Source organism: Bacillus rossius, chromosome 3 (assembly GCF_032445375.1).
Source record: "Bacillus rossius redtenbacheri isolate Brsri chromosome 3, Brsri_v3, whole genome shotgun sequence".
Lineage (NCBI taxonomy): Eukaryota > Metazoa > Arthropoda > Insecta > Phasmatodea > Bacillidae > Bacillus > Bacillus rossius.
The window spans coordinates 18,669,542-18,682,652 of NC_086332.1; the positions used below are offsets into that span (position 1 = coordinate 18,669,542).

The 13,111-nt window shown below is 33.6% G+C and overlaps 1 protein-coding gene across 4 annotated transcripts in view; it reads right to left on the minus strand.

The window, feature by feature from the left end:
- The window catches only part of LOC134530305 (armadillo segment polarity protein), a 64,153-nt gene that overhangs the window by 25,269 nt on the left and 25,773 nt on the right, over positions 1-13,111 (minus strand). For 2 of the 4 annotated variants that reach the window (XM_063365027.1, XM_063365029.1), the window contains exons 2-6: positions 5,714-5,777; positions 4,291-4,518; positions 3,379-3,578; positions 2,881-3,030; positions 251-405 (exon numbers count right to left, since the gene is read on the minus strand). In XM_063365027.1, the coding sequence (XP_063221097.1) occupies positions 251-405; positions 2,881-3,030; positions 3,379-3,578; positions 4,291-4,518; positions 5,714-5,750 (770 nt within the window). In that variant the 5' untranslated portion in view covers positions 5,751-5,777. The remainder of the gene's footprint in view (positions 1-250; positions 406-2,880; positions 3,031-3,378; positions 3,579-4,290; positions 4,519-5,713; positions 5,778-13,111) is intronic. The other 2 variants (XM_063365028.1, XM_063365030.1) reach the window with 1 other exon arrangement.

The window sequence follows — 13,111 nt, forward strand, 5'->3', positions numbered from 1 at the left end:
ACTTAATTTTTGAGAGTAATACTGACAAACAGCTGTTCCATTCTACCAATGTGGTCACCCATACTAAGAAGTCAAAATTTACATACCGGCTGTTTCAAATTCGGCAAAATGAGTCAGTCAATACTTTAAACAGTTTAAGAAAACTAGGGAAGGTAAATATTTACAATGTATCTTTTACAAACAATTTGGAAATATACAGACATACAAAAATGATATGAACAATGGATAACTTCGTAACAGAATTACCAACCTTAGTAATTTAACGAGGGCTGGAATGCCACCACTCTTGAAAATGGCCAACAATCCCTGCCTGTGGTGGGAGAGGTTGTGCAGAGTGCCAACTGCTGCTTTAGTGGATTCCAAGTCATTACTGTTTGATATGGCTCGTACCAAGGCTGCCACCATCTAAGGCAGACAATACATCATTACAGCAAAACAACAGCAAAACAAAGGAATAAGTATAAAGTGTAAATTGAGGGAAAACTATTTAAACTCATCCAAAACATTTGCGTATGTATTCCTTCAACATACACTTTACACTAAAGAAAAATTTAATGTTAACTAGCCTACTAATATACCATCAACACTCAAGCCATTCCTAAAATACATCACATAAAACCCAACCAAAATTTTAAATTTATTATTGAACAAAACAATAATTTGTACTTGTATCATATGGTTGAATAAAAACGTACAAAAAAACTAAGGTGTTTCACAGTGCGCCTGCTACATGCAATTGGCAAACTATCTGTATCAATATTCAACTACGTGTGCATCGCATCAACTCAACCAAACATAGTTATATAAGCACTGGCTACAATAATTGTAAACATGTCTGAAAGAGAATTTATACATCAGACAACTTATTTCTTAATTAAATAAGTAAACTGTAATTTCCTAACAAATAATGGATTTAAACATTTAAAAAAACATAGTTTTATGAAACAAAGTTATTGGCAACTTCTTAATGGGAAATAATAACGTACATTGTACGTCTTATGAAGAAAATGGCAGGATCAAAACATTTAACCATATTTTATATACGTAAAAACAAGTTTTTACATTGAATAAAGATATAGCGGAAAGAAAGTGATTTCCGCAATGTAATTTGAGGGGAAGTGTTGCATTACATTTAATGCCATGTAAATGAGACCTAAAGAAAATGTTATTAATAGCGGAAAAATGAAAATACAGAGCACGCAAATACAGAGTTCCACTGTATGAGATTCTTTTTGTTTACACCAACATATCACTACTCATCATTGCTCAGTCTGCAATATTATCCTAGCTTACTAATGAACTAAGCTGTATTAGTGAATCAAAAACCTCGTGAGAAAAAATTTCAATCTAAAAAGCAATGCTGTGACATTTGGTAGACTACGTGGGATGCTGATGTAGAATAAAAGAAACCAATTACAATACAAATTCATGAATTTTACTTAATATATAATTTGCTACAAAGTAAAAATATAAGAAATATTTTAAATTAGTGGTGCACCGATATGACTTTACCAATTACCGATTCGATTACAGATTATGAGAGCAATAATCGGCAGATACCGATTCAGTTACCGATTATAATGAAGAAATTTTTTTAAAGTGTAATAATGCACACAAAAATTTTTATTCCCATGTGAATTTAATAACAAGATTAGGTAAAATTGAGAATAGTTATAATAACAGTATAAAAATATATAAATTACACTATTAAGTCATTACAAAGTGTAAATGAAATTAAATTTTATTTATATTTTTTATTGTAAACAACTTGAACTACAGTCTAATAATTGTAATTTACAATGGGTAAGTTTTTGTTGCGGAAAACTAGCATTATTATCGACTATCACATAAGGTTGCATCAAGAAATTACCGTCTAACAATGTAAACATGCTGCTTTATTTTTTTCACTTGAGTTTATAGAAAAATGTTTCCACACTTCACTTTTTTTCTCCCTACTCGCCATCTCACAATAATTACATAAAAATGACTAAAAACCAATTCTAGCACATGTGATTTTATTTATGTTGACTGAATATATAAAAATATAAATACTTTTCACTTTTCACGTCATATACAAATAACAAACGGATAATGTTACCAAAGACGCCCATAACGAGTTTGTAAAACGCAGTGATAAAAACTAGAAGGTATCGGGACCACGATTTTGAACCGCTACTACGACTCGAAAAGATCGATTGTCATAGAATCCACTGCAACTGTGTGTGGTATTTTGACTGCGTGCCATCTATTTTACGTCTCTGGCTATAGGTAATGTACAAGGCCACTAAACAAAAGACAGAACAAAAGACAAAACGTAAATAAACGTGTAGGAAAAATTTATTTTTTATTGTTCGAGGCAATGAGATTTATTAAACTTAACGAAATTACTGTAATTATGATATGACGGAGTTAGATGAATTTTGTAATATATACAAATATTACCGTATTTCGTCCTAAAATGTGTAAAAATATTACACGGTAAAAACCTACTTTACGCCGGGACGTAAATAATCGGCAAAGTAATCGTTAAAATAATCGCTGATTACAATTAATCGGTAAGTACCCATAATCGCCGATTACGATTCATCGGCATCCGCATCGGTGCACCACTATTTTAAATGCTTACCCACAAACTGAAAGTAAATAACAATGTATATACAGGAAGAATAATTTTTCTAACACTATTAAATACACTTAAAAACTTTTATTCAGAATAAATACACATTCCATGTACAACGCAAATACAACAAAAAATTAGCACAAACTCAGATTTCTAATATCATTATTTATATCTAGTCATTTATTTTTCAACCTACCGGGATAAAATATGATTATGAAAAGGGAAAACAAAAGTTACAAGTTGGTGAAATTGTCACATACCTGAGGGCTATTCATGATGGCGTGTCGAGATGCTTCCTTCTTGGACAGCTGATGGACCATCATGGCTGCCTGGGAAACCACAACTTGGTCCTCGTCGTTCAGCAGCTTGATCAACTCCGGGATCGCTCTGGTCGCCAGGTCAGCGTCATCCTAAGGCACACACCCGCTTTGCAATTCCTTCAAGACAATAAAAAAAATAAAAAAAAATAATATTTTCAGTGAAATCTCATTACACTGTACCTGAGAAAACCCATAGTTTTCATACTTAATAATGGAAGTACTTTATACTATCAGTTACCAAATGTTTATCATCTTGTAGGTATCTGAGTATACTTATGATGATTCAAAAGAACAATGAAAATACAATTACTTACAAAGACATAATATTGTGGAAAATCAAAAAACTATGTTGACAAAGTTAAAAACAGATTTACGACATTTAAGGCATGATTCAAAACTAAAAATTGCCTACCCACCATCCCCCGGAAATGTGTTTACCTGGTAGTTAATGAGGTTGACGACGGCGTGCTTCAGCATCTGGCTCGGCTCGGCAAGTCTCTGCACGGCCGTGGGCTGGGCAGGGTCGAACTGGGTCGAGGGGATCTCTATACCTTCCTCCAGTGTTTCGGGGAACATCGCCGCACGCACCCGCTGGGAGCGGGTCTGGCTCAGTTGCTGGTTCATCTCTGACACCACACCTACCTCTCGTTAGTTCTTGTGGAGCATTAAAGGTTCCCAGTTCAAGACAACAGTTTCACGACCGATGCAACGACACCCAACCAAGCAGACAGCTTCAATCATTGCAGAGGAAATAATTATTTCCATGATAATAAAAGCTGCAAGGCTTATTTAAATGTTGAGACATCATGACAAAAATGATTTACTTAATCTCAGAAGTTAAAATAATATGAACATTTTAAAATACAAAAACTGCATATAAAGTTTCTGATGATAAATTATAACTGCATAAACTATATCTCTCTTGGACACTTGCTTTTACTTTGTTAAATGAAAAAGTTCTGGGAAAAAAAAATATTTTATATTGCAATTACTTTCCCTTTAAGTTTTGATTGGTATTTCTTATGTATTGGAAAAGTTCAAATAAGTCGTGTATTTCCAAAACCGGCCATCTACACAAAAAAAAATGGATTTGTTCTAGAAAATCAAAATCCATGGTAACTCACAGTGAATAAGGAGCAGTTAGTTACAAAAGCGGCCATATTCATTTAATAAACCGTCTTGAATGCCACATAATGGAACTGAGTAAACAGTTTTCCTCGATTTCTCGCAAAACTGTTCTGAGGGAGGAGATGGCCAGTTTTGGAAATACACGAATTCTAGTTCTAGGTAGTTAGTGGTAGGTTCTCATGTCCCGAAACGGCAGGTAAATCCCACAGCAACACAACTCACCATCAACTTGCTCCTGCGTGAAGCCCTGGGCGAACCCTTGGTCCAGGTCGAACATCAGCTGGTCGCTCTCCATGTCCTCCTCCTTGCCGGTGAGCGACGGGGCCTGCGTGGTGGCGCCCGAGTGGATGCCAGAGTCCCCCAGGTACGAGTTCTGCTGCCACATCAGCGTCTGCTCCTTCGCAGAGCCCATGGGCAGGTCCCCGGGGCCCTGGTAGTTTCCGTGGGACACTGCGAAACCACCCCACAAGCACCGCGTTCTAAAACATCTGGGCGGCACGAGCAGGCACCAGCAACTTCTACACTTGTAACACATGGTTTGCACCCTCTCGTGCAATCAAAAATTAAGGAGTTCTTAATACACCTTTACTTCTCCGCCTTCACCACCATCAGGTGGTATGAAACTTTTTGTACATCACAAAATCCCTCACGAAAACAACAAAGTTGAATAGTTCATGGGAAAAAAAAGTTTCTTTAGTTAGTTCAATATACTATTGTCCAAACTTATCTCCGGAAATCTCTGAAAATTTGCAGCCCTAATATTTTATTTGATCACTAATAACATTTACTTTCTAAGATCAAAGTAAGGCAGTAAAATACACATTTTTAGTTTAAAGGTAAGATACAAATTATGCAAAAACATGTCAAATTTTTTTTTTATATATAACTTCTAATCATGTAGCCTGAAATTCACCAATTGTACTGCACATGATCAAATGTTGTTGTTTTTTTGCCAAATTGGAGACACAAGAACATTAAAATTCCAAAATATATCCATTACTTGCTATCAATCTTTATCAAGGAGTTTTTAAGGATTATTAATGAAATTTAAGAGTTTTAAAGGGTCCTTATACAAATAAACATATATTAAGTACTTTTTAATATATCAATGAGGTGTATGAACCCTGTACGAAACAGTTACAGCTTCATGCTTCAGCAGCTTTGTCCCAGCAAAATATACCCAATAATAATTTTCAAGTAGCTTAACTGGTGACATAACCAACTCAATACACACTGAATTACCACAGGTCATTATGCCATTAACACCACAAATGGTTACCATACAAATACAATTGTTTTACATAACATCAAAATAAAAGCTACATATTTGGCAAATCCAAATGTGTGAGAAATTCTATTATATAAATAAAATAAAACTATTTTTACTGCACTAAATTAAATAATTGATTTTCATCAACTAATTTCACAATATAAAATTTGTAGTTTTTCAATATTTATGATACTTCTTAAAAAAAATGTTGAGTAAAAGGATTTTGTATGTATCTTTGTATGTATCAATCAACATGAAATTTCACGTACTTAGAGTTGTTGCAGGGTTTATATAGTGCAGTTGCTTACAATCCTGTGGATCTCAGGGAAAACATTTACACAGTGTAAACATATAATAACTACATTCAAAACTTACTTGGCCTGGCTTGCTGAGGCTGCATCTGGTAACTCATGTTGGCAGGCGAGGCTGGTTATGAACCCTGCAAGCACACAAGACAACTTTATACAATGGCGAGAATTTTCTGAGAATGTGACTAACAATTACAAAATGGTCACCCAGAGTCATTCCGTGTGAAATCACCAAGTTGAGGTTGCTCGACTATTTTTAAAAAAATTAATATTTTTACCACATATAACCTTATCAATGGGTAGTTCAAAACCATATTCATTTTATTTTTGTGTGCCACCATTTTCAGTAGAGGCTTGTATATCTTCCCAAGTGCGTGCTCTAACAGTGGTTTGCAGTGGTTTCAATAAAAGGTCATTGTTGACATTGTATTAAAGATAGAAGGTTCTGGTCTTCACTGAAGTAAAGTAAACATTGTATGGTTACCAAAAATGTCTAGAAATAAAGATATAATTTTGTTTAACCTTATGTGAAATGACCTTGAAATTTGTCAAAAATGTTATAAAAATTCCATTTTGAACATTTTTTTAAAGTGACTTGGAGTTGGAACCACAGGGCAAATATTTTTTTGCAATAAGTATGGATGGCAGACTTTCCAGAAAAAATGAGATAATGTGTGGGTTTAAACTCCTTCCTGGTTTTCTGTTGCATTAAACTTCTAAAATTTTCATTTTTTGAGTTTTTCAAGGTCAAATATCTCAAAAGGGGGACCAGGTAAAATTTTTCTGTTTCCACTATTTAGTACACCTACTGGTACTTAACAAATTCTGCAAGTTTCATTTTGTGGTTCAAACAGGTGTAGAAGTTACAGGCTTTGAAACTTGGGTAAAAAGTTGCATTTTACGTAGAAAATAAAAATTAACAGTGGCTCATGTTCACATAGTCTTTTAGTGATTTTACCTTTAAGTTAAAACAATTTGTAGTGCTAATAATAAAAAACATAAAACTCACCCTATTACATTATCCAGATTTGCAAACCACAAAAAAAAAATGTCAGCTGCAACAGATTTATTTTACAAGTTTGACCCGCAGTTTCTGAGAGAGTTCTATATTTTTCTCTTCAGTTATATTAAATGTTCTACCTGTTATAGTAGTGAACTCTGTAGGTTTCAAAATGTCTAGAACATTCTTCATCTCCACCCATAAAACATCATCTTTTGTTTTACTGAAGCTTGTAGATGGACCACCTGGTGTGTAGAAGACCACCTTGATATCACTGTTTTCTTGAGAAACCTCACAAACTCTACCAATATACCATCTGTTATCATAAACACACACAACAATGTCGTTTACTGAGATGTCACTAATGTTAAAAACACCAGTAGTGCCATCAATTGGATATTCTTTGTGTTTCGTATCAAACGATGCTGAAATGATGCTGTATTGTATTGTTGATGTGTTCTTCGGTTTAAAACAATGTTGATCTCTAGTGCTTAAAATTCTTTTAGCATTATCAAACCTGCTTTTTAAGTGAAGATCTGCCTCCTGAACTTCTCTTTCTCCCACAAACACAAAATTTATTCCTTTTATGTTTTCCACACAAAATTGAAACATACTCATTGGTGTTATGATATGGCCTTCTTTCGGTCGCTGTAAACTTGTCTTAGCCACCAGTCGCTTGACAGTTCCACCAATACCATCACAAGGCCCCTTTCCATGACTTGTTGCAAAGAAATGCCACTCTGCTTCTAATCCAAAATCTTCTTTATGCTTGCACAAGTTAGAAAAATTGAACCTGTTCTTGTATTGAGCAGCCGATCCATCAGAAAAATAGGCAACTCGATTCAAATTAGGAATAAGGGACTTAACAAAGTGTATCAACTTTGTTTGGAATGTGTACACAGCAACTGTGTTATGATTCATACAGTCACTTATAACACAAAGGCTCTTAGTACACAAATTCTTAGCATCATCTCTGTAGTACACACAGAAGGGATGAATTGTGGCCTGAGAATTCATCCAATGATAACTCTGGATCTCATCTTGGATGATAAATGTATAGTTTTCTGAGAAATCCAGAATTATTACACATTCATCACTTTGTAGATTCTCTTTCTTACTTTTCAGAAATTGTGATTGACTCTGCGAGATGAAATGGTGTTTCTTCAATGCCATTAGTTTACTAACAAATTTCTCTTTGAATTCAGCATGTGGTTCTACTATCGTTACAAGGTTGCAATGGTCTGCTACTATCCACTGACTGTATGTGATATCGTCATCATCACTGACACCCTGCAATAGTTCATCTACTTTCAGGTTTCCTACTTCAGGACAATTTGGGCACTCTCCAAACATACAATCTTCACTATTTAAATCACACACAATATTTTCAAGAAGGACCTTCCAGTCATCTGTTTTTACTGCCATAGTCATTAGTTTGAAATTTTGGTGAATTGAACATACACAAACAGAATGAGTGCCACTAGCTCCTGCAAGGATGCACCACTTGGGACGCAGAATACAGAATGTAGAAAACCCAACCTTTACAGATTGATGCTCTTCTCTAAACTTTTGGTATAGTTCTTTTAAATTACACAGAATTAAACGTTTTTGCTTTAGTTCTTTCTTCCCATCATCAAGACGAACCGATTTTGTATCCTTCATTCCAGGACAGATTCTACTAACTTCATCGTTTTCATAAAATTGAACAACGAGATCTCTAGTTTCTTGAGGCAATTCTTTCCCTTTTTTCTTAGATGTGAGCTGTGGAATAACACCACGTTCCTTAACAATTTCACGTGTTCTTCTAACCAGATATTCGCTTACATCTAACTCATGTGCAGTTCTTTTCATTGACCAGCTTTTTGGCACTACACTAATGACTTGTATTTTCTCATTGTTGGATGTACAGGTCTTAATTCTTTTCTTGAGATTTTCAATATGAATTTCCATGTCTTTTATTGCAGTATCAGCTATTTCTTCATCATCCTCATCTTGAGACTCACAGGTGATGGTAAAAGTGTCGCTTAATTTTTTCTTAATTGCACAAGAAAATTTGCTCACAGTTCGTCTAACTTCTAGATGTTTTTTTGTATCACTAAGTTTAATAATTTTAGTTGGGGAAACTCCTAAAGCAGAGCCAGCTTGATTGATAGACTCTACAACAATTTCAGGTGCGGTGAATAGTTCTTCGTTATCACAGTTGCTAGTACTAGTACCTAAATTCCCCTCAACATTACTTGAAAGTTTTTTATGACAAGAGCAACAAACAGATTTGCCAGGAATCAGTGATGGCCATCTTTCAGACAACTCTACAGTTATTTCCCTTAACTGTTTTTTGATAACTTTTTTATGGTATGAAAATGGATCGCAACACGAATTTCCAAAAAGATGATTATACTTGTCCAGATATTTTTTTTCGTGGAAAGTACACACATTAACAATGTTATGTAACTTACTTCTTTTCTTAAGAAGGTCAATTTGCGATTTAGTGAAGTCTGATGATAATTTTAGGTAATACTTGCCATATGAATCATTTTCACAATCTTCATGTGTAAAAGTACCCAAAGAACACTCCATACTTCTGGTAGATAGTTCTACGTAGTCACTTTGAGACAGAAACTGCAGGTAACAACTAAGTAGCTCACTTCAATGCAGAATTGTAACACATACCAGCAATACTTGTGTGGAGCCAAATAAACAATATTAGAGTAGACAGCACATACAAAACCACAGAACACAAACACATCTTTACTCCTTGGCAGCAGACACAAGACTAAAGTGGTTGGCTGCAATGCACATATATTCAACTTGTCACAACTTGCTCTTTGGATGGTTACATCAGGTTTGCTTGTCACAACTTGTCCATTCATGCCTCCTTACAAAATGATTTATTTTTAACTTTCCATATGTTACAACTCAAAGCCTTATATTATATTTGCACTTCATAAGAAATAAAATAAACATTAATAACTGTTACACAATTTGATTACAGTCAAGTAATTAGAGCTAAAATATTACAACTTTTTACCTAAGTTTCAAAGCCTTTAACTTCTACACCTGTTTGAACCACAAAATGAAACTTGCAGAATTTGTTAAGTACCAGTAGGTGTACTAAATAGTGGAAACAGAAAAATTTTACCTGGTCCCCCTTTTGAGATATTTGACCTTGAAAAACTCAAAAAATGAAAATTTTAGAAGTTTAATGCAACAGAAAACCAGGAAGGAGTTTAAACCCACACATTATCTCATTTTTTCTGGAAAGTCTGCCATCCATACTTATTGCAAAAAAATATTTGCCCTGTGGTTCCAACTCCAAGTAACTTAAAAAAAATGTTCAAAATGAAATTTTTATAAAAATTTTGACAAATTTCAAGGTCATTTCACATAAGGTTAAAAAAAATTATATCTTTATTTCTAGACATTTTTGGTAACCATACAATGTTTACTTTACTTCAGTGAAGACCAGAACCTTCTATCTTTAATACAATGTCAACAATGACCTTTTATTGAAACCACTGCAAACCACTGTTAGAGCACGCACTTGGGAAGATAAACAAGCCTCTACTGAAAATGGTGGCACACAAAAATAAAATGAATATGGTTTTGAACTACCCATTGATAAGGTTATATGTGGTAAAAAAATTATTTTTTTTAAAAATAGTCGAGCAACTATTTAATTAAACATTTGGTGATTTCACACGGAATGACCCACCATACAAAGACTATATACACTACAATTCCATGGCAATCAATCCATACAGTAAATAAGTAGGCAAATTAACTAAAGACTACATCCTACCCCAAACACCAACACTGATCAAAGTAATATGTGCACCAGTTATTGTATTAGAAGACTGGACTATCAACCAAATCTTGTCTTTACTCCTTGTACCACAATCATGCTTGAAACACTTTTAAATGCAAGAGCAGATACACAGCAAGTTGACAACTCTGTTTCAAACATGACTGAAAATGTATTTAATATTTTTGTTTTAATTAGTACTAATTTGATGTGATATTATGATTTAATTAATTTGATTGTTTGTATTGTTCATTTTTGTTGACTTTATTGACATGTTCTATATTCTTTTAAGAATCTGTTGAACGAATTTTGGAAATAAATAAAATAAAATAAATGACTGAAAATGTGAAAGCAGGATTTGAGAATCACCTTCTCTTGTTGAAATGGGAACTCCTATTGTCTATTTGCAAAGGAAATTCCCCTTTAATTACTGATATAGGGACATCCCCAAATCATATCAGTTAATTTGACTGTAGAAGTACATAGGCTGAGTACAGGATTATCAAAAATCTATTTTCTCTTTAAGATGTAAATTAACTGAAAAAATTAATTGTGTTAAAAATTTATTTAATGAAGCTTTGTTTGCAATTTATAACTTACCATAATTAGTTTAGTGGGCCATTGACATAAACAGTTCTGGTATGATAATGTCATTGATATATTATGAATATTAGCTGAAATTTTGTAGTAACAGTACATATTTTATTAAAAGGACACCCTATTTCACAGTCTTGATGATGACAGACTGGAGCATGACATTGTCCAGGATTTCAAGTAAAATCTGCAACTTTTCTGACTAGCTCCATCTTTCCTGACTTTTCTCTGTTTTTCCAAAATGTGGACACCCTGCACAACTAAGTGCTTTATGCAATAAGTATATTAATATTAATATAAAACTAACCACAGAAAACTCAAACCAATTATTAGAATTCTAATCAAAACAGCTGTAATGAACTTTTAAAATAAAATACAACTGAACAAGATAAAAAATTGCTAAGATGCATCATTTTTTAGGAACATGAAAAAAAAAAAAAAAGAATCATTTATGCAGAATGTAATTTATGGGTTAAAATATACAAAATTTTCTTGTGCCAAACTTTAGGCATACAATCACTAAGTACATTTCAATACAGGAAAGTGAAAAATCATAGAATGAATTAAGTTATAAACACATTTGCTGGAATTCTTTCCCTACTTTCATTCAGAAATTTTAATTTCCAGACAAGAGAAACCATGATCAATTATAGGTTAGGGCTACAATAGAAAACATACAGAGAATGAAATAGATGAACAGATAAAGTGTAACAAAAACTAAATCATACCAATCGGAAAGTAAAAACGTATAAGAGAGTACAGAATTAAAGAATGCAGACTACAGATTTATGAGATGAATAATGCAAAATGAAAAGAAAAATGTAGTGGAGTAAGAGAAAAATGAGGAAGTATACTAGTAGTATGTATGATACAGTTAATGGAGAATGATTTACAGAAAAATGTAAAATTAAGAGGAATGGGAAAAAAATAATAAGTATGAAAGTGGAGAAGGAAAATAACAGGTAAATAAAAGAGAGGGATAAACAGGGAAGATCAAATTTGATTAAGAATCAAAAAATTATGATACAAATAGAATATTCTCATCATAATAAACTAGTGTGATATTCATTTGTCTCAACAAGCCCATCCACTTACCACCTAAAGCACAAGAGGTAAATCCCCAAACTTGAAGGCATAACACCAAACGCAGAACTAGTACATCTGACAAAAATTTCAGTTCCCATACCTTTCTTGTTCTCCAGCCCTTTTACAACCTTGTGACAGTGACATATGTGAGCCCCTCCCCTACCAGACCTCTTTTACACATGCCTCAAGATCAATTTAAAAGCATGAGCAAATGGTGCAGGAGATAAAAAAAATTGTTGCATTTAAATTACAAACAGTAGAACCCTGTTAATGTTCCTGCTTATAACATCATATTTTTAAAGTCCCAACATTTTCCCCATAAGGACAATGTATTTATTGCCTGCATATAACATTTCACAAATGTTGCATTTCTTGCTTTTAATGTTTTCTTTCTAAAATTCAATAAATGCAAATAAATAAAGTTATTTAAAAAACCTAACTATTCCAACATTTATCACATCTGTGAAGTTTAACATGTTAAAAGGTTTACTTTACGCTTTACGTATGTTTTTGTTTAGAATTACTGTTAAACCATAGATGTAGATTGTTCAAACAGAAAACACTAGCTCTACACGTCAGTGCTGGCTAATGCTGTGTATTCAATATATTGAAGGTATATATATAATGTTCGCAGTTAAGTGTCTGTTGGCAACCATTGTTCTTGAAAAAAAATCCTGTCAGTCCTCACCATTCTAGTGTACATGCACCATTCAAATGTACGTGCATAGTCCTAAAACATTTTAGTTTGCTAACTATTCCACGATGGGGAGGAGGGAAAAGTGTTTTCTAATGCTGATAGAGTTTCATTAATTTCATTCATAGGTAGGAATCCCAAAATTACTCATTTAAAAGTGGTGAAGGAATTGGAAAAATGCATTCCCAAGCTGACTGTCATAATTATGAATTGTGAGAGAATTTTACAGAAATATGGCAGTGTCTCTTGAAAGACAAAATAGAAGCTGAAAGCATAGCGAAGTTGAAAT